This window comes from Myxocyprinus asiaticus, chromosome 32, assembly GCF_019703515.2.
Source record: "Myxocyprinus asiaticus isolate MX2 ecotype Aquarium Trade chromosome 32, UBuf_Myxa_2, whole genome shotgun sequence".
Classification (NCBI taxonomy): domain Eukaryota; kingdom Metazoa; phylum Chordata; class Actinopteri; order Cypriniformes; family Catostomidae; genus Myxocyprinus; species Myxocyprinus asiaticus.
The window spans coordinates 16,245,451-16,272,379 of record NC_059375.1 but is presented as its reverse complement, the minus strand read 5'-3'; the positions used below and the strand labels follow the sequence as shown (position 1 = coordinate 16,272,379).

The 26,929-nt window shown below is 37.3% G+C and overlaps 1 protein-coding gene across 1 annotated transcript in view; it reads left to right on the top strand.

Moving 5' to 3' along the window:
* The window catches only part of LOC127423179 (ras-related protein Rab-26), a 125,225-nt gene that overhangs the window by 60,602 nt on the left and 37,694 nt on the right, over positions 1-26,929 (top strand). The window contains exon 5 of the mRNA XM_051667307.1: positions 3,253-3,305. Coding sequence (XP_051523267.1) covers positions 3,253-3,305 — 53 coding nt within the window. The remainder of the gene's footprint in view (positions 1-3,252; positions 3,306-26,929) is intronic.

The following is a 26,929-nucleotide window of genomic DNA, read 5'->3' as shown; positions in this document are numbered from 1 at the left end:
ACCTAAACCTAACCGATAGTGTTATTAAAAGTAAATGTAAGAATTAAAACGCAATTGCTGTAGCAACCACATCATTTTGTGGTGCTTATATGACGCTTTTGGCTCACATGTCGACTCACATGCTCATCAGGACCCCCTGGTTCTTTGCATTGCAAGTGCAACGCTCTTTCATTTTAGCTACTGCACAATAGGCTCAGTTCACCAGGAAAATGCCGTGATACGTACAACTAGCCATGTAAAAATCGTTCTGCAAAAATATAGGTATAGTTCTGTAACATGATTCTATGAGACTAGGTTGTACTCATACACAAATGAATATACACAATATAGCCTACAACACAATATGCAATTAAATGTACAATATATACAGTTCATCCGGAAAGTATTCACAGTGCTTCACTTTTTCCACATTTTGTTATGTTACAGCCTTATTCCAAAATGGATTAAATTCATTATTTTCCTCAAAATTCTACAAACAATACCCCATAATGACAACGTGAAAGAAGTTTGTTTGAAATCTTTGCAAATTTATAAAAAGAAAAAAAAAGAAAGAAAAAAAAATCACATGTACATAAGTATTCACAGCCTTTGCTCAATACTTTGTTGAAGCACCTTTGGCACCAATTACAGCCTCAAGTCTTTTTGAGTATGATGCTACAAGCTTGGCACACCTATTTTTGGGCAGTTTCTCCCATTCTTCTTTGCAGGACCTCTCAAGTTCCATCAGGTTGGATGGGGAGCGTCGGTGCACAGCCATTTTCAGATCTCTCCAGAGATGTTCAATCGGGTTCAAGTCTGGGCTCTGGGTGGGCCACTCAAGGACATTCACAGAGTTGTCCCGTAGCCACTCCTTTGTTATCTTGGCTGTGTGCTTAGGGTCGTTGTCCTGTTGGAAGATGATACATTGCTGCATTCATCTTTCCCTCGATCCTGACTAGTCTCCCAATACCTGCCGCTGAAAAACATCCCCACAGCATGATACTGCCACCACCATGCTTCACTGTAGGGATGGTACTGTATTGGCCAGGTGATGAGCGGTGCCTGGTTTCCTCCAGACATGACGCTTGCCATTCAGGCCAAAGAGTTCAATCTTTGTTTCTCATGGTCTGAGAGTGCTTCAGGTGCCTTTTGGCAAACTCCAGGTGGGCTGTCATGTGCCTTTTACTGAGGAGATGGTTGTGCTTCTGGAAGGTTCTCCTCTCTCCACAGAGAAATGCTGGAGCTCTGTCAGAGTGACCATCGGGTTCTTGGTCACCTCCCTGACTTAGGCCCTTCTCCCCTGATCGCTCAGTTTGGCCAGGCGGCCAGCTCTAGGAAGAGTCCTGGTGGTTCCAAACTTCTTCCATTTACAGATGATGGAGGCCACTGTGCTCATTGGGACCTTCAATGCTGCAGAAATTTTTCTGTACCCTTCCCCAGATCTGAGCATCGATACAATCTTGTCTCGGAGGTCTACAGACAATTCCTTGGACTTCATGGCTTGGTTTGTGTTCTGACATGCACTGTTAACTGTGGGACCTTATATAGACAGGTGTGTGCCTTTCCAAATCATGTCCAATCAACTGAATTTACCACAGGTGGACTCCAATCAAGTTGTAGAAACATCTCAAGGATGATCAGTGGAAACAAGATGCACCTGAGCTCAATTTTGAGTGTCATGGCAAAGGCTGTGAATACTTATGTACATGTGATTTTTATTTTATTTTATTTTTTTTATTTTTTTTTATAAATTTGCAAAGATTTCAAACAAACTTCTTTCACATTGTCAATATGGGGTATTGTTTGTAGAATTTTGAGGAAAATAATGAATTTATTCCATTTTGGAATAAGGCTGTAACAAAACAAAATGTGGAAAAAGTGAAGCACTGTGAATACTTTCCGGATGCACTGTAGTCAGTACACATGGGGTGTAATGGTGTGATAGAATGGTAGTTTTGAAACACTGCAAATGTACAGTATCTTTACAGCTGTGCTCCTTTTGACTTTGTTTATGAAAATGGAATTAATTAATAAATCTGTTTACAGCAACAGATTTATGGAAAATATACCAAACTTCTTCATATATGTATACATGAATTTATGTAATGAATAAATCAACATTGTGGGATTCAAATCAAAAGTGAACGTCTTTTCTGAAGCTGCAGGGAGGCCGTATCTCTATCTACCCCTTTGCGAAGTCTCCTGGTATTGCCTTGGTTCACACTGTGATACAGTTTGAAGGAAGTTTCTAGAGTTTTAGTAATAATGTAGCCATACAACCTATTAACCTCTACAATCTCTCCCAAATCAACAGTGATTATACACCCACTAGCAGTAAATTGTTTCAAGGTTATGTCGGTTTGTGTTCCTGCTTTTCTGAAAATTCTCACTCAAATATATTTGTTCAGACATTGTAAATAAAGAACACCTGGCTTTTGAGATGCTTGGGAACAGCCTGTCAATTATTTCAGTCTCAGCAGCTGAATTGCTTTTTGATTCAGTTCAAGTACACATTCACGCACTCCTGGGCTGTTATGATTGGATGCATTGGTACAGGACTCTTACACGCTGCTGTCATTTCCTATCATTCCTTCTTGCATTTTGGCTCTTGTCATTCAATGCAGGGCCACAAATGGACTTTATGAAGCACAGCATGAAGAATACTTAGAGTTTGAAACAGTCACAGTCTTTGTTTTAGTTTTCACTTCCTCACTGTCTTGCTTGCAGAAAAAAAAGATTTAATTAAAACATCACTTCCACCAAATTTGCACATCTACCCAAACTCTGTAGCTGTTAGGAGGTGATAAAGACAATCTCCATTCAGGCCTCCATACAAATCTCCTGTTTGTAGCTGAATATCAGACTGAATTTCCGTGAGTGTATTTGTGTGTAAGCACACAGCCAGATGTTGTTTGCTTTCAACGTACCAGAGATGGTAATTATCCTTTAATATTTGCCCTTCACGGACCTGTCTCCCCCCCACCCCCCAAACCCCAAATAAAGGATTGAATAAATACTGTACATCACATGCTGGAAGTTCTAGTCGCCTGTAGTGCTTACAGTTACATGCTTTTGAGGCCAAAAAAGACATCCATTACATTTCTCTGATTGTGAGAAAGAATGTTGTCTGTTTTAGTAATTAAAACATTTTCACATGGCAAAAGTATTTTTTGTAGAAACATCAAATCTCTGAATAGGTGTACAGTTTTTCTCTTTTGTATATTTGTCTGTATGAATATTTGTGATGATTGGCTTGTCTCCTTTTCTTCTCAGCTCTTTTGCTGCTCTACGATGTGACAAATAAATCTTCTTTCGACAACATGCAGGTAAGACCCATGTGGCATTTAGGGGAAAGACCCCATTTGCCATCATATTTGATTTTAAGACACATTTTTGCTAACACTTTCCAATAAGGTTCTGTTTGATAACATTAGTAAATTTAACATGATACATTAGGTATCACGAACTAACAACGAACAATATACTGTATGTATATATATATATATATATATATATATATATATATATATATATATATATATATATATAAAATCTTGGTTCATGTTAATTTATAAAAATAAAATTGTGCATTGTTAGTTCATAATGCATTAACTAATGTTAATGTATGCAACTTTTACTTAAAACAAAATATGGTATTTTTTTGTTAGTTCATGTTAACTTATGTTAAAGAATACAACCAGTTTTTTCTATTATCTCCTGTATCAATTTCCTCTCTCTAGAGTGCATTTTGTGTAAAGGGACACTTTTTTGTAGCATTGTAATGTTTCCCTGAGGTCTACTTATAATGTTAATCAAGGTTTCGTGCACCAAAAGCATAATTTTGTTTTACACAACCATTTCTCTGATCCTTAGAATTGTTTTTGCCACTGTTGCTTTAAGAAGTCAGAATGGAATAAATGGATTCTGATATGATTGGCTGACCTCTTTGCATGTGAAATTAGTAATAGTGCATACTCACAGGTTGTGGGTTTGCTGTCGGGTCTAATAGCCTATAGTTTGCACTGTCCCATCCTTTAATATCAGTGTCTTTGCAGAGCCTGCATTACGTTGTGGCAATCTATGCTTTGCACTGTAAAAATTAGAGGATGTCTCTAACTATGTATGTCTACATAGTATTTTAAACTATTTTATTTCAAAAGAACGATGGAAATTCTGGTTTAAAAGGCACCATTCACACTTCCTTTGAGAATCTTGTTTAGACTTAGTCAACATGAAATCAAATATAGTGTCATAATACATTTCTGGCCCTATTGTGCATTATTCATCAGTGCACATTATTAAAAAAAACTTACAAATGTTTGTCTTTGTAATCTTTGATCAAAATGTAATAACTAGCTTTGCCCATGAAACCACTTTCCTTTTCGGCTGACTTCACCGATCCCTCTTACTTTTCAAACCCTGCCCTCCAACCACCTGGCTCCATTCTGGAACGCCCGGTTTTCACAATCCAATCATTCCCAACGGATAAAATTCTTTTTTTTCCCCATTTAATTTCCTGTTTCACTTGGAAATATGTCAGATTACAAATGTAAAAAATGGGTTGCAAATGGTATTTCACTTTGACCTCAACTTTATACTTACTTATAACATGTACTATAAAGGCCAAAACATACTCTACATAAGTATGTGAACAAATTTCTAGCTACGTAAGCTTGATTTTGTGTGCCGTTGCATTCTGAAATATGCCAGACACAATCATAACACAATGCAAGTACGCGTTGCATTTTCAGCTTTTCCGCAACAAGCTCAGAGCAGACATTAGTGTGAACTGTCAGCTTCTATGGTGTGTTTGCATACTTGCACACTAAAATTGTTTCTGGCCTAAGTCTGCACTCTGTATATGCTTTGCAGTGGGCAATTTGTGTGTGTGTGTTTAAATGTTTTGATGTACCTTGACCAATAATACAGTTGTGCTCAAAAGTTTGCATACCCTGGCAGAAACTGTGAAATTTTGGCATTGATTTTGAAAATATGACTGATCATGCAAAAAAACTGTCTTTTATTTAAGGATAGTGATCATATGAAGCCATTTATTATCACATAGTTGTTTGGCTCCTTTTTAAATCATAATGATAACAGAAATCACCCAAATGGCCCTGATTAAAAGTTTACATACCCTTGAATGTTTGGCCTTGTTACAGACACACAAGGTGATACACACAGGTTTAAATGGCAATTAAAGGTTAATTTCCCACACCTGTGGCTTCTTAAATTCCAATTAGTGTCTGTGTTTAAATAGTCAATGAGTTTGTTAGCTCTCACGTGGATGCACTGAGCAGGCTAGATACTGAGCCATGGGGAGCAGAAAAGAACTGTCAAAAGACCTGCGTAACAAGGTAATGGAACTTTATAAAGATGGAAAAGGATATAAAAAGATATCCAAAGCCTTTAAAATGCCAGTCAGTACTGTTCAATCACTTATTAAGAAGTGGAAAATTTGGGGATCTCTTGATACCAAGCCAAGGTCAGGTAGACCAAGAAAGATTTCAGCGACAACTGCCAGAAGAATTGTTCGGGATACAAAGAAAAACCCACAGGGAACCTCAGGAGAAATACAGGCTGCTCTGGTAAAAGATGGTTTGGTTGTTTCAAGGAGCACAATATGACGATACTTGAACAAAAATGAGCTGCATGGTCGAGTTGCCAGAAAGAAGCCTTTACTGCGCCAATGCCACAAATGACAACACCTTGACACGCCTCACAGCTTCTGGCACACTGTAATTTGGAGTGACAAGACCAAAATAGAGTTTTATGGTCACAACCATAAGCACTATGTTTGGAGAGGGGTCAACAAGGCCTATAGTGAAAAGAATACCATCCTCACTGTGAAGCATGGTGGTGGCTCACTGATGTTTTGGGGGTGTGTGAGCTCTAAAGGCACGGGGAATCTTGTGAAAATTGATGGCAAGATGAATGCAGCATGTTATCAGAAAATACTGGCAGACAATTTGCATTCTTCTGCACGAAAGCTGTGCATGGGACGCTCTTGGACTTTCCAGTACGACAATGACCCTAAGCACAAGGCCAAGTTGACCCTCCAGTGGTTACAGCAGAAAAAGGTGAAGGTTCTGGAGTGGCTATCACAGTCTCCTGACCTTAATATCATCGAGCCACTCTGGGGAGATCTCAAACATGCGGTTCATGCAAGACGACCAAAGACTTTGCATGACCTGGAGGCATTTTGCCAAATGAATGGGCAGCTATACCACCTGCAAGAATTTGGGGCCTCATAGACAACTATTACAAAAGACTGCATGCAGTCATTGATGCTAAAGGGGGCAATACACAGTATTAAGAACTAAGGGTATGCAGACTTTTGAACAGGGGTCATTTCGTTTTTTTCTTTGTTGCCATGTTTTGTTTTATGATTGTGCCATTTTGTTATAACCTACAGTTGAATATGAATCCCATAAGAAATAAAAGATATGTGTTTTGCCTGCTCACTCATGTTTTCTTTAAAAAATGATACATATTTTACCAGTTCTCCAAGGGTATGCAAACTTTTGAGCACAACTGTACATAAACACCTCTTACCTGAATGGTTGCAGGCAGATGCAATGGACAGAAAGCAGTGTGCATGATTTTTTCTTTATTCTTCATAATATACTTTAATCAAAATGCATGGACGCCAGCAGCCATACAATAAATTTACGAAAGGGAAAATAAAGGGGGAAAAAAGTTTTGGGCTAGTGAAAGGGAAATAGAGATGTGAGTTTAATGACTTTAACATCAAAGAGAGGTATTGAGGCCATCTTTCCTGCAGGTTTGCAGCTGCTGGGCCAGTTATTAATACATCATGAAGTTTTGCACCATTTATAACCAGTAACAGAGGTGCAGGGGGACAGATAGCACCCCAGGCTTTTAAAGATCCGTATTAATATGTGAACATGTAAACACACAACCCCCTCACACTCCCACACACTCACTCTTGTGCGCTCTCTCTCTCTCTCTCTCTCTCTCTCTCTGACACACACACAGTCACACATACGCCAAAAACCAGGATTTACGTTGACAGATAAATACCATTTTTGACTGTTAAAATGTGCCATTGTTCAAAAATGTAAACATTGTCAGACACAATGAACAGTAAAAATATAAAAGTTAACAGTAAAAGTTAATGATGTATCAATGCAATTAATAATAATAATAATAATAATATATATATATATATATATATATATATATATATATATATATATATATATATAATATATATAAAATATATATACTGGCGGCCAAAATTTTGAAATAATGTACAGATTTTGCTGTTTCGGAAGGAAATTGGTCCTTTAATTCACCAAAGTGGCATTCAACTGATCACAAAGTATAGTCAGGACATTACTGATGTAAAAAACAGCACCATCACTATTTGAAAAAAGTCATTTTTGATCAAATCTAGACAGGCCCCATTTCCAGCAGATATCACTGCAACACCTTATCCTTGAGTAATCATGCTAAATTGCTAATTTGGTACTAGAAAATCACTTGCCATTATATCAAGCACAGTTGAAAGCTATTTGGTTCGTTAAATGAAGCTTAACATTGTCTTTGTGTTTGAGTAATTGAGATGCCACAATATGCAATAGACTGGCATGTCTTTAGGTCAATATTAGGTCAAAAATGGCAAAAAAGAAACAGCTTTCTCTTGAAACTCTTCAGTCAGTCATTGTTTTGAGGAATGAAGGCTATACAATGCTTGAAATTGCCAAAAAAAACTGAAGATTTTATACAAAGGTGTACACTACAGTCTTCAAAGACAAAGGACAACTGGCTCTAACAAAGACAGAAAGAGATGTGGAAGGCCAGATGTACAACTAAACAAGAGGATAAGTACATCAGAGTCTCTAGTTTGAGAAACAGATGTCTCACATGTCCTCAGCTGACAGCTTCATTGAATTCTACCCGCTCAACACCAGTTTCATGTACAACAGTAAATAGAAGACTCAGGGGTGCAGGCCTTATGGGAAGAATTGCAAAGAAAAAGACACTTTTGAAACAGAAAAACAAAAAGAAAAGGTTAGAGTGAGCAAAGAAACACAGACATTGGACAACAGATAATTGGAAAAGAGTGTTATGGATCTTAACCCCATTGAGCTTTTGTGGGATCAGCTAGACTGTAAGAAGTGTGAGAAGTGCCCGACAAGACAGCCACATCTGTGGCAAGTGCTACAGGAAGTGTGGGGTGAAATGTCACCAGAGTATCTGGACAAACTGACAGCTAGAATGTCAAGGATCTGCAAAGCTGTCATTGCTGCACGTGGAGGATTTTTTTGATGAGAACTCATTGAAGTAGTTTAAGAAGTTCTGAACATTTGTTTTTTTTTTTTTTCAAATTGTAATAGTACTAATTTATATAATAATTTTTCATGTTTTTAATGTCCTGACTATATATTGTGATCAGTTGAATGTTACTTTGGTGAATAAAAGTACCAATTTCTTTCTATAAGAGCAAAATCTGTACATTATTACAAACTATTGGCCACTAGACATATATACGTAAATATATATATATATATATATATATATATATATATATATATATATATATACAGGTGCATCTCAATAAATTAGAATGTCGTGGAAAAGTTCATTTATTTCAGTAATTCAACTCAAATTGTGAAACTCGCACATAGACTGAAGTAGTTTAAGTCTTTGGTTCTTTTAATTGTGATGATTTTGGCTCACATTTAACAAAAACCCACCAATTCACTATCTCAAATAATTAGAATATGGTGACATGCCAATCAGCTAATCAACTCAAAACACCTGCAAAGGTTTCCTGAGCTTTCAAAATGGTCTCTCAGTTTGGTTCACTAGGCTATACAATCATGGGGAAGACTGCTGATCTGACAGTTGTCCAGAAGACAATCATTGACACCCTTCACAAGGAGGGTAAGCCACAAACATTCATTGCCAAAGAAGCTGGCTGTTCACAGAGTGCTGTATCCAAGCATGTTAACAGAAAGTTGAGTGGAAGGAAAAAATGTGGAAGAAAAGGATGCACAACCAACCGAGAGAACCGCAGCCTTATGAGGATTGTCAAGCAAAATCGAGAATTTGGGTGAACTTCACAAGGAATGGACTGAGGCTGGGGTCAAGGCATTAAGAGCCACCACACACAGACGTGTCAAGGAATTTGACTACAGTTGTTGTATTCCTCTTGTTAAGCCACTCCTGAACCACAGACAATGTCAGAGGTGTCTTACCTGGGCTAAGGACAAGAAGAACTGGACTGTTGCCCAGTGGTCCAAAGTCCTCTTTTCAGATGAGAGCAAGTTTTGTATTTCATTTGGAAACCAAGGTCCTAGAGTCTGGAGGAAGGGTGGAGAAGCTCATAGCCCAAGTTGCTTGAAGTCCAGTGTTAAGTTTCTACAGTCTGTGATGATTTGGGGTGCAATGTCATCTGCTGGTGTTGGTCCATTGTGTTTTTTGAAAACCAAAGTCACTGCACCCGTTTACCAAGAAATTTTGGAGCACTTCATGCTTCCTTCTACTGACCAGCTTTTTAAAGATGCTGATTTCATTTTCCAGCAGGATTTGGCACCTGCCCACACTGCCAAAAGCACCAAAAGTTGGTGAAATGACCATGGTGTTGGTGTGCTTGACTGGCCAGCAAACTCACCAGACCTGAACTCCATAGAGAATCTATGGGGTATTGTCAAGAGGAAAATGAGAAACAAGAGACCAAAAAATGCAGATGAGCTGAAGGCCACTATCAAAGTAACCTGGGCTTCCATACCACCTCAGCAGTGCCACAAACTGATCACCTCCATGCCACGCCGAATTGAGGCAGTAATTAAAGCAAAAGGAGCCCCTACCAAGTATTGAGTACATATACAGTAAATGAACATACTTTCCAGAAGGCCAACAATTCACTAAAAATGTTTTTTTTATTGGTCTTATGATATATTCTAATTTTTTGACATAGTGAATTGGTGGGTTTTTGTTAAATGTGAGCCAAAATCATCACAATTAAAAGAACCAAAGACTTAAACTACTTCAGTCTGTGTGCATTGAATTTATTTAATACACAAGTTTCACAATTTGAGTTGAATTACTGAAATAAATTAACTTTTCCACGACATTCTAATTTATTGAGATGCACCTGTATATATATATATAATGAAAAAGGTAATATATATTAAATGGTAAGGATAGCAATTAAACTGATAAATATTTACTGTTTATTTGACTTGATTACATTGTTATTATTTTGCATAGTCAGTCATGTTACTGTGCAAAATAAACAATGAAATGAGATGATCAGATTTTTTTTCCCCATTTATTGGGCAAACTGTATCATTCCCAGGCACGTTGACAATTTTCAATTTGCGCATGTACAAAGAAATACTGTACTCTAACTGTGTCTCCAATCATGGTGAAATGTGAAAACACACATTTCTTACTTCCATAGGTTGCAACTCACAACCACATACATATTGATCTAAACTAGCTTTTGTCTCGGACTCATAACCATAAGAGACATTTTGATTGTTTGTGTATGTGCACGCGTGCTAAACAGCACCTGTTCATTTGCAACGATGCACTCAAGCTGCACCTCTGCTGCTCAGGTTAATTAATGTAACTCCATGATAATCACTGTGACAGGAACAAAAGAGACATGAAAACCAAAGCCTTTACATCATAAGCTATCAGAGATGTTTAGTTAGTTGATGCATAACATATCCATGGATGTTTTACAACATCAAGATTTTAAGCTAAATTTTATAGGAAAAGTGTACATTTTAGGTCACCAAGTTTTTTTTTTTTTTTTTTTTTTTTTTTGCCTTCACTAATGAATTCACTAATACATTTGTAAAAGTATAAATATTCTATGCAGTCTCTCAATTAAGAGGTCATGCATGATAACAATAAAATAATTCACACAATGCAAATTAAAATAGTTTTAAATGTATAGCATGTCAAAGTAAAATTCACATTAATATTTAATGTCTGCTACTCTTGTACACACAATTATTGTTTTTCTGTATTTTTTTTTATTTATTTTTTTATCTAAATATGCTAATCTTTTGTATTTTCATTGAGGTACTGTAAATACCATGAAGCAGGCAGTGCTTCAAGGCAAGTGTATCATCACATTAAGCTTTCTCTTTATTGTCAAGGCATGGAGCACACTAAATAAACATTGGCTCCCTTGTACAGTAGTGCAGATTTAAAGTGCAACGCTGTAGCTGACTGCACCATTTCATTTCTCGCAGAGATAATTGACATATTCTGTGCTAAATAGGATTACATTGGATCAAGAGAGGAGAAATTAATTTCACATGGTTCCATCGGCATCTTAGTTAGGCTTGTAATGAATCAACCACATGTTCGCTAATAAGCTACAGCTAATTCGCATCATGTGGTATGAACTGTGGCTCCTCACAGCATGTGCCATTTTTAAAAATGATTTTCCATCCATTTTTACAAGTTTTCCTATAATGGGTTTGCATATGAACTAGGGATGCACCGATATGAAAATTTGTGACCAATACAAAATTTTTAACAAAAAACTATTGACCTATACCGATATTTTGCCATACCTTATTTTGTCATCAGATTACTGTTTTGCTCAAAGAGGTACAAAAGCTTTTTATTGTTCTAAAAATAAAAACATTCTATTGAACATGGATTGGATCTGTTGAACTCAATGTCAGGCCAAAATTTTAAAGAGAGCCACAGTGAAAGAAAAAGATTACAAAAATATTGAAAAAGAACTAAATATCATAGCATGATGATTGATGTGAAAACGATTATTTTGTACTTCTAAAATACTTTTGCAGTTCAAAACAACAAAACTCACATTTTACATGTTTGTATTGTATATAATAGAACATCACAAATTTATATTATGCTTATGTTGGGCAATTCCACGGAAATGTCAACCACATCATGGAAAAATAAAAAGTTACCAAATGAACAAAATGCCATTAAGTTCTGTTGTGGTGTAATGGAAAATCAATAATGCCATAGACACCGCTAGAGGGTGCCGCTTGCTTACACAGTGCTGACAGAATCACTGACTGAAGCCCTTCAAGATTAGCTTTCAAGGTTAGTAATCGCGCAAGACCATATTGCAATTTCAATCTTAACTCAATCAATCATGTAGCCTTAATGGACACCATACCAATGTCTAAGAAGTCAAAATTTGCTGGTTTCAAAGCGTTTTGGATGATTTTACCTCATTGTGTATAGGTAATGTTTCATACGTCTGTAATGATGTTTTTCACATTAATGTGAGAACAAGAGTGATTAAAAATTAAACATTAAATTTTCTTAGGAGTGCCAACCCTTCTACATTCTGTGCTATCATTATTTCTGTATTTTTTTTTCAAAGTGTGTTAATTAATTATAAATGAACCATCAGTTTTTCATATCGGCATCTTCATGCTTAAAAGCGATTTGCAGATGGTTTTAATTTGGTAAATAATTGTCTGATAAATATCAGCAGCTAATACATCGGTGCATCCCAAATGTGAAAATGCACATTGTTGTGGCTCGCACTGTATACATAAGGGCGCACTTGTTCAGATCGGGCAAAATCTTTTAAACCACCAACAGATATCCATAATCAAAAGATGAAGAAAGTGCATAAATTGAGGGTTTGAGGGGGTGGAAGGGATTTACATGCACAGAAGATTTGCACACACATGATGAAAACACAAGCCAGTTTCGATGAGGGATGCTGTAATATAGTTTTTCAGGTCAACCTGTACTGGGTCTGTATACAGCAAATTGAGGATGTGCATTAGATACATAAACTGATGAGCCAAAACACTGTGATCACTCACAAGGCCACATGTCAAGGTCTGGGTAGATTAGATGGTAAGCAAACAATCAGTTCTCGTAGTCAACGTGTTGAATGCAGGAGAAATGGGCAGGGATTAAGACCTGAGTGACTTTGACAAGGGCCAAATTGTTATAGCCAGATAACTGAGTATCTCTGAAACGGCAAGGCTTGTGGGGTGCTCCCAGTCAACAGTGATGAGTACCTACCGACATTGGTCCGAGGAGGGACAAACCACAAACCGGCGACAGGGTGTTGGGTTCCCAAGGCTCATTGATGCGCGGGCAACGCAGGCTATCCTGTCTGGTCCGAACTGACAAAAGGTCTACTGTGGTACAAGTCACAGACAGTTTTAATGATGGTTAGGGGAGGAATGTGTCACAACACACAGTGCATCACACACTGCTGCGTAGCCGCAGACTGGTCAGAGTGCCCATGTTGACCACTGTCCACTGTCAAAATCCCCTACAATGGGCACGTGAGTGTTGGAACTGGACCTTGGAGCAGTGGAAGAAGGTCACCTGGTCCGATGAGTCACGTTTTCTTTTACATCACGTGGACGGCCATGTACCTGTGCACTGTTTACCTGGGGAAGTGATGGCATCAGGATGCACTGTGGGTAGACGACAAGCCGGTGGAGGGAGTGTGATGCTCTGGGCAATGTTCTGCTGAGAAACCCTGTGTCTGGGCATTCATGTGGAAATCAATTTGACACCTACCTAAACATCAGCAGACTAGGTACACCCCTTCATGGCAATGGTATTCCCTGATGGCAATGGCCTCTTTCAGCAGGATAATGCGCCCTGCCACACTGCACACATTGTTTGGGAATGGTTTGAGGAACATGATGTAGAGTTCAAGGTGTTGCCCTGGCCTCCATCTATGGGATGTGCTGGACCAACAAGTCCGATCCACGGCAGCTCCACCTCGCAACTTACAGGACTTGAAGGATCTGCTGCTAATGTCTTGGCGCCAGATATCACAGGACACCTCCAGGGGTCTTGTAGATCCATGCCTCGGCAGGTCGCCACTGTTTTTGGCGGCACGCGGAGAACCAACAGCATATTAGGCAGGAAGGTCATTTAAATGGAGTTCACTGATAGGTCACCCAAAAATGAAACAGCTGTCATAATGCACCTTAATGTAGCATATTTATTTATTTTTTTAATTGGAAAGTTGACTTGTGCCCATATTCACTTAAAGTGCAACTGCCAGTCAGAGTGATTATTCTTATACTCACAGTAAAGGGGTCACTAGTTATGGTCATCTAATGCTTTAAAAAAAAAAAAAAAAAGGAGGTTAGTATTACATTATTTTTGTCCCTTGTTCTTGCCATAGACTAGTTGCATTTGACTTGCTCACTAGGGGTTTGTTAGGTATCATTCTACTCTCTCTAAAACTGCTTCAGAACTATTTGTAATGTGTACAATGAACTTAAAGAATTTAATTTCCTAGCCATATAATATATTGACCCCTGAAACAAGTTATTTGGGACCTTGTGTTTACACCTTTGCTGGGAAGGAAATTTACAGGCTGGACCTCTTCCTCAACTGAATGCACCTGCTCTGTAATCTACTGTATTTTTATCACGTTTTAATGCTGACCATATTAGGTTTACGACCATGGCTCAACAGTAACAGTTTTTACTGATTCCACACATAGATCTGTGTTTAGTACATAGATCTATATTTAAGATTTTGAGCATGTGTCTGCTATTTGCTGAATTTGCCAGAATATTTTGCTTTTAGTATTTCAAGTGTTGTAAGCCTTATGGTGCTGCCTTTAGCCAGGTGGTTTGGAAGATTGCATGTTGCTTTCACACGACGCTTGTTTAGTATTCATTGCTCTCTTCCTCATGTCTCTCTCTCTCGCACACTCTTGGCTATTGGTTTGTCTCTCTCATTTTTGCCACAGAGTGTCAACAGCTTTGAAATATTGCTTAAGTGACTTGCGGTTCATGAGACTGGCACTTTAGACACAAACTGGAAAGGAACGATAACAGTTTTCACTCAGTACCACACAAACTCAGCAGCACCTCTGGCTGAATTCACTGGGCTGTTGCAGATGGAAAGTCTGGCTATTGAGACACTGTCTAGATTTGAAGAAGGGCAGTGCTAGTCTATTAATCACAAGGGAGCATATTGTGCTTCTACAAGCTTGACAGCATTGACAGCATTCCAATATAAATGCAACCTTATAAAGCAGATGGTTCAGACTCTGAATTCTATATTAATGCAGCAAGTTGCAACTGTGAAGGTGTTTTAACACCTGGTTCGTTTGGAGCAACAATCGGTCCAATTTCAAACAAATCCTGGAATTGTTTGCTTATGATGAGCGTGCAATTGAGATAACTTACAGTGACAAAATTATGCTGAGATAATTTACTCTGTGCTTCTCTCTGTGTTTGCGGCAGAACGGGCACTGGGGGGAAATCTTGATGGAGATTACAGCTTTTTGACAGATAAAAACAAGAAAGAAAAGCTTTTAGGAGGCATGAAATGGAACTACAGCATCATTTCAGTTTAACCATCTTTACGTGTCTTCACTCTCTTTGCTACGTAATTGAAAGTGAGAGCAAGAAAGAGAGAGCTCTTAGCACTTTTTAATGCCAAAATAATGCAAAAGTAACTATTGACTGATTAAAAAAAACAAAAAAACATGATGAAATTTTAACAACACTCATCCACCCTGGATGGATAGCCTAATGTTTTGCACAACCTTTGATTGGAGCATGCATTCTGTACTATGCAGCGGTGTTTTGAATTACTGCAAAAAATCAATATTAAAAATGTGTACCGGTTGACACATTTCTACAGGTATATCATTTTAACCAGTATATTGCCCACCCCCCTGCCACTATGAGCTAAACCCTAGAGCAGTGCACAAACATTCTAATCAATGAGGGGACAGTTTGCTCACTTTTATTATTGTTTATTAATCCATTTTGTTCTGTTTTGAAATGCTGGCTTGTGAAAGCATACCAAACCAAGAGGAAAATGCAACATTGTCACAATTTTAGAAAATGCCCTTAGACAATATTAATTGGCTTCTTCGTATTATTAATAAATATAAATATTTATTGGAGCCTTTAACCCTTTCGCACAAGTTTTTCCTGTACTGACAGATTCCCTAATGTGAGTTTTTTAATGTGCACTGTAATTAAAAAAATGTCCCCTTATACTTCACAGCAGATGCACTGGAGGACGACTATGCGCGCCGCCATGTTGTTTACATTGCAATGCAGCATGGTATTCTAAATTCGTCAAGCATAGATGGTTCTAAAAACCTAGACCTTCTACTTGTTGCCCTAGAAGTGGTGAGAATAGTGACATACGGAATGGGAGAAGGCTCAAGTGGAGTAACTAGTTTATACATTCTTTGTTTGACGTCATAAAACAGCAGCACATCACTGTATTAAAACAGCTCAGATGGTAACTGCTTTAAACTTTATTTTGTAATTATTTAAATGTGTGTAACAAAAAATAAAGATATTGTGATGTTGAAAAGACTACTTGAGCAGCTGGTTTATTATGAAAACTGCTTCAGTCCCTCTCTGCTGGTAAACAGCAGAACGAATGCAGATCACACCGGTTTGATTGTACGCATCTGAGCCCAGACTAGTGTAATCACACCAGTTTGAACGTACGTGCGAAAGGGTTAATTTAAATGGCTATTGTCGGTGTTATAAACAATAAGCTACTTGATGCCTAACAATACCCCTTTACTATGGTAAAATCACTGCAACACACAAGTGTTTTACTACTATGAATTTTAACTATTAAATACGGATTATATTCTAACCATGAAGTATTATATTATTACACAAGTATAACAAAAGTTTTAATGGTTGTGAGTATGCAGGGTTTTTTGTTGTCATCACCTAGGCTACAATTACATGTTTATATTTATGCCTGTAATAAGCCATGTAAAATAAGCACTTCATGGGGTGAGTGTGGACCTCAGGCCAGTAGTTTGAGACCCTTGCTGTAAACAGTATTATTCATGTATTTGAGTATTTTCATGAAATTCTAGTTGCTCAGTTAGATTTGTTTACCTTTTCTCCTATTTCTACATATAGTTGTTTATCCTTTATAAGGGCATAAACAACACAACATCTGTGTGCACCATTTGACCTCTCATTATTCCACAGCTTTTATTGTTTTCCACTTCTGAACAGAACTTCTTCCTCATTTTACAGGCACATTCTGTTTATCATTATCTGTTCAATAGCAGCTAAACTATTAGTCTGTTTATAGCACTATATACAATATATATATATACAGTATATATATACACACTACCAGTCAAAAGTTTTGAAACACTTACTCATTCTTTATTATAATTTTTTTTTTTTTTCACATTTTAGAATAATAGTAAAGTCATCAAAACTATGGAATAACATAAATGGAACTATGGGAATTATGTTGTGACTAAACAAAATTCAAATAAATCAAAACTGTGTTATATTTTAGCATCTTCAAAGTAGTCACCCTTCGCCTAGAATTTGCAGATATGTAGTCTTGACATTTTCTCAACTTCCTTCGAGGTATCACCCTGGGATGCTTTTTAAACAGTATTGAAGGAGTTCCCATCTATGCTGGACTATTATTGGCTGCTTTTCTTTATTATTTGGTCCAAGTCATCAATTTCAAAAACAATTTTTTTTTTAAATACAATTTTAGTTTTATAATGAAATAAATTAATTATATTTATTTTTGTCTACAAAACTAATTTCAAACATTTAAGCATACGCCTTCAGGTCAAAAGATTTTTAAGATCATGAGAAACATTTCAGGCAAGTGACCCCAAACTTTTGAACGGTAGTGTGTGTGTGTGTGTGTGTGTGTGTGTGTGTAAATATATATATATATATATATGTATATATATATATATATATATATATATATATGTATATATATATATATATACATACATACATACATACATACATACATACAGTATACACACTGTAATGGAACAGAAGGTGGTGGCATTTCCTGTTTTCCAGTTACTCTCAACCTCTCGCCTCAGAGTTATTTGCACTTTTCATCTTCCTTTACTGTCAAGCTATCCCTTTTTTACTTAGTTTAGTCTTAGTTTGTCTCTCTCTCTCTCTCTCTCTCTCTCTCTCTCTCTCTCACACACACACACACACACACACACACACACACACACACATTCAGAGCAGTAAGATCTTGTTGTGTATGCTGATGGTTCTTCCAGATAGTGATTTGAGCTGAGAAATAGCCAGTCCCACTCTATTTGCTCTGTCTGCAAGTCCACCAGAGGCAACGGAGCTCTATATGTCACTCAGTCTGTTACTGGATTTTTGCCCTCGCTGCCATATGATCAAGATGTTAAGCTGTCTCGCATTTCACCAAGTCTGAGAAAGAGTTACTGTCTGAAAAGACCTTTGTTTCTGCCGTGATGGTGATCTGGTTATTATTGATATGTTGGTGTGTAATTAATTCAGCGATTAATTAGACACTATTGTTTTGATCAGTTTTGTCATAAATTGTAGCTAAGCGCAACCTGAATGCAAAATCAAACACAATGGCTTTGATTAAAGCATGCAGATTTTTTGGTATAATTATTTTGCATAATCATTTGTCACTGGTTGTCAGGTTACAAGAAGTGAATGCTCTAGCTAGCACAAATGGTTATCAATCATTATAGGCCTTCTACCACCTTTGGTCAAATCAGAACATCCATGTATCACCTAGTCACCACAATGTTCCCTATAATTTATCAGCTTTGAGCACAAGCTTAGAGGAATAGTTCACCCAAAAATGAAAATTCTGTCGTCATCTACTCATCCTAATGTCATTCCAAATGCTTGTTAAACTTGTTTACAGTATCAGTGCCATGTCCGATTAGAATTAAATGTTTATTTTTTATCAACATTTAACTGTAAAGATCAAAGAGGGGATTATAAGATAAATTATCAATGACAAATGGATTACGTGTGCCACCGGTCCCACTTGACCCGCCCCGAGCGGAATTCGAACTGGCGATGGGAGTCGGACACACTAGCTAGTAAGGTTTATACACTGCACAGCTATCACATACCAGCTGGCTACCATTACACATGGATCTCATTATGTACACAAGGCAAACCAAACTTTAACTCTCAACACAGTGAAAGGATGCTGAATTCAGTGCTGAACTAGTGAGTGAAATCTGAATTATTACCAGGCAGTGGCTAATTACAGACATTTAAGTCACATATGCGAGTGATATACTCTCATTGTAAAGGGCTGCACATAGAGTAAAAGATCGGTTTTGGGATTTTAAGAATCAATATAATCAAATTAAGACCGCGGTTAGTCGGAAAAGTTAGATTTTTGCACGGCCCTAGTGCCAAGAGGACTAGCGTGCCCATGTGAGAATCGGGCTTGGTTCCAGTCTCTCTCGTGCCTCATAGAAGTGTTTCAGACTGCACTGAGAAACACCGCTCTGAGTTTAAACTTGTTAGATGACCTGCTTCATCTTTATTGAAGTGTTGGACATGATATGAACACACAAAGAGTTGAATAAAAATATCGATACAGGGATCTAAAGTATCGATACAATATTGTGAGGAAAAGTATCACGATATATCGTTATTTGCCAGTATTGGCACAGCCCTACATAAGAGTGAGTTAATGATGACAGAATGTTTAGATTTTGGGGTGAATTATCCCTTTAAGACTGTGAGCAACACAGTGGCATAATTTGATTAATATTACTATTATGTATTATATACTGTAGTTAAAGGACTAGTTCACACAAAAATGAAAACTCGTAAATTATTTACTCACCCTCATATCGTTCCAAACCCGTATGACTTTCTTTTTGTAACAGAAAAGGAGATATTTTAAAGAATGTTGTGATGCTCACTTTAAAGCTTCACACAAAAGTATCATAAAAGTAGTCCATGTGACTTGTGTAATATTCCAAGTGTTCTGAATGCGTAAGATCACTTTTAAGATGAACAGACTGAAATGTAAGTCTTATTCACTCTCAATTCAAATAAAATGATTAATAAACTTTGTAAATCAAATATGGCGGCACATCAATAACATCAAACCGCACTGAATCTGGTGTCATGCCATTTGGTCACGAGACACGTCAGAACCAATAAGCATACCATTTAGAAAGGAATTCAGTGTAAATACAATTGAATTGGAATTCAAAATATACAAATTCCAACACAATACTAAACAGTCCTTTATTTTGAAATTTGAGGAAATTTAGCCAATTTTAAGACTTTTCTCATCTGTTCAGACTAGAGGTTCTGGGACCTCTGTCAGGCTGGTTACATTATGGATATGATATCATTGCACAAATTCAAATCTCTCAATACAGAAATAAATACTTTATGTAGGCTACTTGTAATTGTAAATAAGACATCGGGGGTTGCATGAACAAAAACTTTTTTTCATTATTTAACGAATTTTATGCAAAATGCTTTTGGTCATTCTGACAGATAAATGGTTTCTGGTCAACTATGTTTGTCCACTTTAGAAACATTCCCTCTGTAAACGAAACGAATAGGGATTAAAAGTCTAGAAAAGAGAAGAAAATTAAGCACCTTCATGAAAAGGTAGAGACAGAGTCATGAGTGAGGATTTCAGAGAAACAAGATTTTAAGTGTAGTCCAGTGAAATAATTGGGAATTTGTCGCAAGACTACAGTGTCTGTCCATTTCAGATTTTGGGAACAGAGTAAGAAAGCAAACACAGTGTTTCAACAAAGAATGTTGTAGAGCAATCTCATTAGATAATTAATTACTTCAGTAGTTATAATGAAAATGCATTTGTATTTACACTTCCATTGGAGGTGGTCGGTATCCGTCCCTTCGACTGAGGTTTCAGTGGTCCTATCATGATGCGGTCACAATGTGGTCCAGTACAATCACTGAAAACGCATGTTAGCACCAGGTGTAAAGAAGGCCTATGATTTGGACATACTGCACATGTTGGTTTGTTAAGTTCGAGGGTTTTATGAGCATTTTTATAGAATTAGTTTTGATTCTTACTTAAATCTTGTCCTTTAAAAAAGTTATCTACAGTGATATGACTTCAAGACAAAGTCACTGCTCAAGTGAAAATGCAGAAGGCTGTGCAGAAATAGTAAGCTGAGAAGATAACATTTCTGCTGTCTTGACCCTTTAATGACAAGAGATCATTTAAGAAGATATTCTGAAGAGGTCATGAAGAGTGATTTCTCTGTCTGCAAAGACACTCACAGCAATGCATCAGTGCTCTTCTGAGGACTGCTTCAAACCACCTAACTGACCAGCTTTACACTTTCTTAATGGCTAGTACATCAAACGAACTCTTTGGCACAGTGCCAGTTTTGCTTCAACTGTTCACAGTCTTCATGTCACTGGGAAAACTCATACTTTTAATGAAGGCCATTCATATTTTTTAGATTTCAGTCTGCACATCCTCGGGTTGTGTTTACACCTGTAATTGACATTAGTCTCGGGTGATTCGATTGCCAAAACGGCCAGCCAAGAAACATTACACTGTTATTTATATTGTCATAAATGCATCTCTTGTGACCATGTGTGTGGGATTTTGTTGAGGGGAGCTTCTCTGATTTCATAATTTCATACATTACTGTGTCAGTGTATCACTGCTGACCTGTTTTTAATCTCACCATGAATGTGCCATATTGAGCGAAACATACAGCTCGTAATAATTAGAATGAGATGTCGATATTGTAAGATATTGGCTTGTACGAAAAGGTATGACTTTTATACCCACAGAGACCAACTGATTAACAAACAGAATTTCAAATCAACACAATACAGGTGTCAAATTTTAGCTAGCCTCCTATCCAACACTTTATTATGTTTAGGGTTGGGTTAGGGTTTACAATTAACTTTGGATGTACTGTACATGCTTCATATTATCTTTGTTTATTAAATTACATTTACTATATTTATTTAGCAGATGTTTTAATCAAAAGTGAATTATCTGTACCAAAGTAGTGAAGATGTATCGGCTTTTCAAAATGTTTTAATTGGACTGTTATTTTCTTTTAAAGACGTACATAGCTGGTAAAGTTAGAAATGGATCAGCCTGGTCTCATGAAATTTACGTGACAATGGCAAAAAAAATTGTAAACCAAAATTTCACATTTGACTGCAGTTTCCCAGTGAAATATCCAGCGGGGGGCACCAAAATTGAGTGAAATTATGTTGTAATCATACAAGGTTTTTAAGGTGAATATTAGATGAATGTTTTATCTAAAGTAAAACGCACCTCCCTAACTTAAACGTAACTGATAGTAGGGGTGTATTTTGCAAGTTTCATCACGATACGATCTTATATCGATCCTCTTAGCCATCGATCCGATGTTTGCCGATACCTCAAAGTCTGCCGCGATGTGATTTCGATTTGATTAAGGGGCTTGTGATCGATATTACGATATTATGTGCTATATTTTACACAATCAGTTTCATTTATTGTCTCACAAATGCAGCCAAAATATAACTAATATTTTATTGAGCTCTCTGAAAAGTGTAAATCCAGGATCCCGATTGGGGTATCCACAACAAAATATGGTACTTTAGTTGTTGAATAAAATTATACAGAAAAGGTAAAGGAAGAGGTAGACACTACAATGACAATTTGTCATCTCTGCAACAGTCAAGCAAGTCTTGCAATCCAAAATACTTGCATACCCATGACAGTAGAGTATGTGCTATCCATTTTTTCTTTTTTTTTTTTTTTTTGGCTACAACTTCCACCGTTGTATTCAAAAAATTATGTTACAGTTTACTGTGATTAAATGGTAGTGAGGGTTTATGTGTAGATGTGAAAAGTCTTGTAATTGATGTTGGTGCAGGGCAGGTGTTTTCTCTTTCCCTCATCAGTGCTGTTTAGAATATCATGTTAGAATATAGTTTTTGAAAATATAAATTTGAGGTGAACAAAACAGACATCCTTACCCTTAACCTACACCTAAACCTAACCGATAGTGTTTTAAAATCAAATCCGACTTGAAAGCAACCACTTTACTAAAGCAACCACGGCATTTCGTGTCACTTCTATGGCACTTTCACTTCAAGCGTGCTTGGGTTTGAGGCTCGATCTCTACGTCCAAAGTCCAACACTCTAGCATGTGAGCTACCACGGAAGTTAATCATATGGGAATAAGTGTGTAAATGTAATACAAGTGTTAAAATGTATCGTTTTTCAAATGATGCATTAGAATAAAAGTGTTTTGCTATAATAACAGAGCAGGGTGTGAGTAAAAAAATAAGTGTTTATAAAGTCTTAAACAGCCATTGTACTCGTGATGTGTGAAAGTGAATAAAGTGCACAGTTGTTGTATCGCCTCTAGTGTATATTTCACCAGGAAACTGCTGCAAAATGTAGAAAGCAGCATGTAAAACTCAGTTTGCAAAAATGTAGTTATAGCAATGTTCATTCTGTGAGACTATGTTGAAAGGGATATGGTTAGAACCAAGGGGTTAGGGTTTGGCTTTTTAGCTTCGACTGTTAACCTGTGCTGGTAGATGCCTTAGCTACACCACTATGCAAGCAACAAGCATCTTTCTCCTTTGACAGCCATTCAAAAATAGCAGTGAGGAAGGTCTGACAAAATAATATATATATAAAAAAAAAAATCCAATCAACATAAAAAATTCACATATGTCTTTATATTATGCAGTAGTAGATGTTTTGCCAGTTTCAGTCAGTGTTGCCAGGCATCATTTTTCCTGCGGCTTTTCCTTTATGTTTCTGAAACTGAGTGCCCATTAGCAAAGGTATAGCATGCAGTTTGCGTACTTCCAAGGCTGAATGAACCAACTGCCCTTTGTCATGGTATTGATGGGTCTATCCATCTATCCGTGTTTTCGTTCTCCACGTGTGTTTGCCTTGCCACATGGCCGGCATGATTAGCATTCCCTTGGCATATTATACTCACCTTCTCACCTGTTTGCTTCATCGCCGCCATTCTCTGCCCGGTTGTCTCCACGCCATCACTTCTCCACACCATCATCTCACGCCTTCCTCAGTCAGCCATCTCTGTTTGCTCTCCCTGCTGCAGCCTGTGCCTGATTATTTTCTCATCACTGCATCTCTTCACTTTGTTTTCAATAAAGAATATTATATTTGATTTCTCATATTGTGACACCCTTGTGATGAATGCTAATGCTAACCATAGCTCTCTACTGGTAATATGTACCTTGGGTTGAACCAATAACACACTCAAGCATAAGACTTCAAGCATAAAGGGTCCTTGGTCAGACCCTCATGTGACAGTTCCACCTAGAGCTCTTAATATAATGATTCTGTGTATGGTGGATATAGTGTGTAGTAGGCAGCAGGCAACCATTTGCACTACATCCTGGAGTCATCCAGTTCTATGAGTAATGAGTCTGACTCATTATCTCTCAGAGGATAGAGTAGGTCTGGAGTATGTCCATTTCAAACCATTACCAAGCCTGAAAATCTCTTTGAAGACACACACATCCAGTACACACACATTTACACTCACCCTTGAGCCAGACATCACATGCCATTTTTTTTAAAATTTCCTCTATGTATACACTTTAAGTGGGGAGAAATGAGAGATGGCGCACAATTCCCACTGATATCAAACTTTATTTTACCGGTTTGTATCTCATTTCTCCTGCACGAGGGCACCAATTCTTTGAGAGAGTGCTGTACACCGGAGCTGTGCGTATCCTAAAATCACTTCAGAATGTGTGTGGGCAGGCTTCACTGATCATAGCAACATTAACACCACTGTGCTCTGACCCTTTTAACAGCAGTTCAAAGGAAATGTAATGCTTCACCTGAAAGATTTTAAGCACATCTGTTTTCTGTTCAAATTATTCTGTAGAACAAGGACCTTATCAGACACTTAGCTTTTATTATACAACTAAAATACCATATACCATGATGTTTTTTTAGGTTAAAGTGCACTGGTACAAACATTGAGGGGGGAATTCACTTGGAATGAATTGCACCCGCTGATAGCTGTTTATTTGCATGTGCTGTCGGCGAAATTTTAGCACCTGATTCACAAAAATAATTATGCAAATCAGGTAACTGCACAGATATGGCCAATAAACTTATTGCCGAGCACAATTTACACTCCACATTTCCCTATCTTGTGGGTCGGGTCTAGTGGTGGGGATTTTGATTCATCACAGTGGCTAGAGTCTTTTGAATCCGTTAACCATAAAGATTCATTCAGATTTCTTTCACTTATTCATTTAGAGACCATTTCTGCAAATGATACCTTAAAGGGTTCACGAAATGGAGAATCAAATTTTCCTTGATATTTAGACATACAGTATAAGAGATAACTGTACTATAAAAACATACTGTAAAATTCAGAACTCAAAACTTCCTCCCCAGTCTAAAAAGAGCATTTATAGTTGTCACCCTGCTGAAAAGTCTCGTTTTGAAATCTGTCTGTTCATGATGTCATGAAACATTGCTAATTTGTATTTACACATCCTAAAACATTTAGAATTATTTTGTATATAAACATGAACTTGGCAGACTCTTTGACCACTGCTGTGTATCTCACCGCTTTTAAAAGATGCAGTGTCAAGTTACAACTCTGAAAGGCAATTCTATGTGGCCTTGTTAGGAGATGATCAACGTTATTTGCTTCACCTGTGTGTTGTCATAATGTTTTGGCTCATCAGTGTATGTAAACATGTACTAAGATGGACATCTTTGACCATTTTGATGTGTTTCCAGTGATATGTACCTCAGTGCAGGATGGTTTTGTATGCATGTGCGTCTAGTTTCACCACTCTGGATTATGTCTGTGCATTTTTTTTGGGCTCATGTCAGCATGGATTGTGAACTGGACATAATACGATTCAAGATTTGCAAAGGAACTGTTATTGAAGGAAGATACAGTTAAAACACTTCAAAAATGTAAGTAAATCATTTCATTTATGAATATTTTAAATGTCATGACTGTTTGATAGTTTATGGTGCTGAGTGATAACAGTTGTGCTTGAGATGAACAGTTTAATATATTCGGATGCAATGTGTTGGATGTGTGTTGTGTAAACCCTGTCTTTTTTTTTTATAATGTTAAGGGGCTTGTGTTCATTCTCTTTTGATTTAGTTTGCTGAATTTGAGGGGCTGCATGATGTTAGCCAATCAGAACAGTGGCCATTCACGATGAAGTTTTAAGGAGGCGGTTAGGCCAAAACCGAGCGTTTCAGACAGAGGGCCAAAAACACTGTGGAAAATTATCATATATTACTAAATTGTGACTGTTTGGTGCAAAAAAAACTTTTATCACATTATCATTGGACTTCAGGGAAGATAATTAAATTACAAAAAAAGTACTTAATGACCCCTTTAACATCAGTTGATTGTGACTAATGAGCATATTTTATGTGTTTTGAGTGTCATTAAACCATTGTTAGGGGCGTGCTGTTTGACTCCAGCCAGGTCTCCTAAGCAACCAAATTGGCCTGGTTGCTAGGGAGGGTAGAGTCACATGGGGTAACCTCCTCGTGATCGCTATAATGTGGTTCGATCTCGGTGGGGCACGTGGTGAGTTGAGCGTGGTTGCCGCGGTGGATGGCGTGAAGCCTCCACACGCGCAATGTCTCCGTGGCAACGCGCTCAACAAGCCACGTGGTAAGATGTGCGGGTTGACGATCTCAGACGCAGAGGCAGCTGGGATTCATCCTCCGCCACCCAGACTGAGGCGAATCACTACGTGACCACGAGGATTTAAAAGCACATTGGGAATTGGGCATTCCAAATTGGGGGAAAAAGTCCACAAAAAAAAAAAACATTGTTAGGAAGCCATTGTTAGAGCCTTTCACAATCTAAACAAGTCTAATCAGAATCAGAATGAGCTCTATTGCCAAGTATGCTTACACATACAAGGAATTTGTCTTATTGACAGAAGCTTCCAGTACACAAACAATACAACAACAAGATAGAGATAATAAAAAAATAGAATAAAAATAAAAAGCGAATAGAAAATATAAGTATATATAGAAATACACAATAAGACAAAAAAAAAAAAAAAAAAATATATATATATATATATATATATATATATATATATATATATATATATATATATATATATATATATATATACACACACTACCGGTCAAAAGTTTTGAAACACTTGACCGAAAT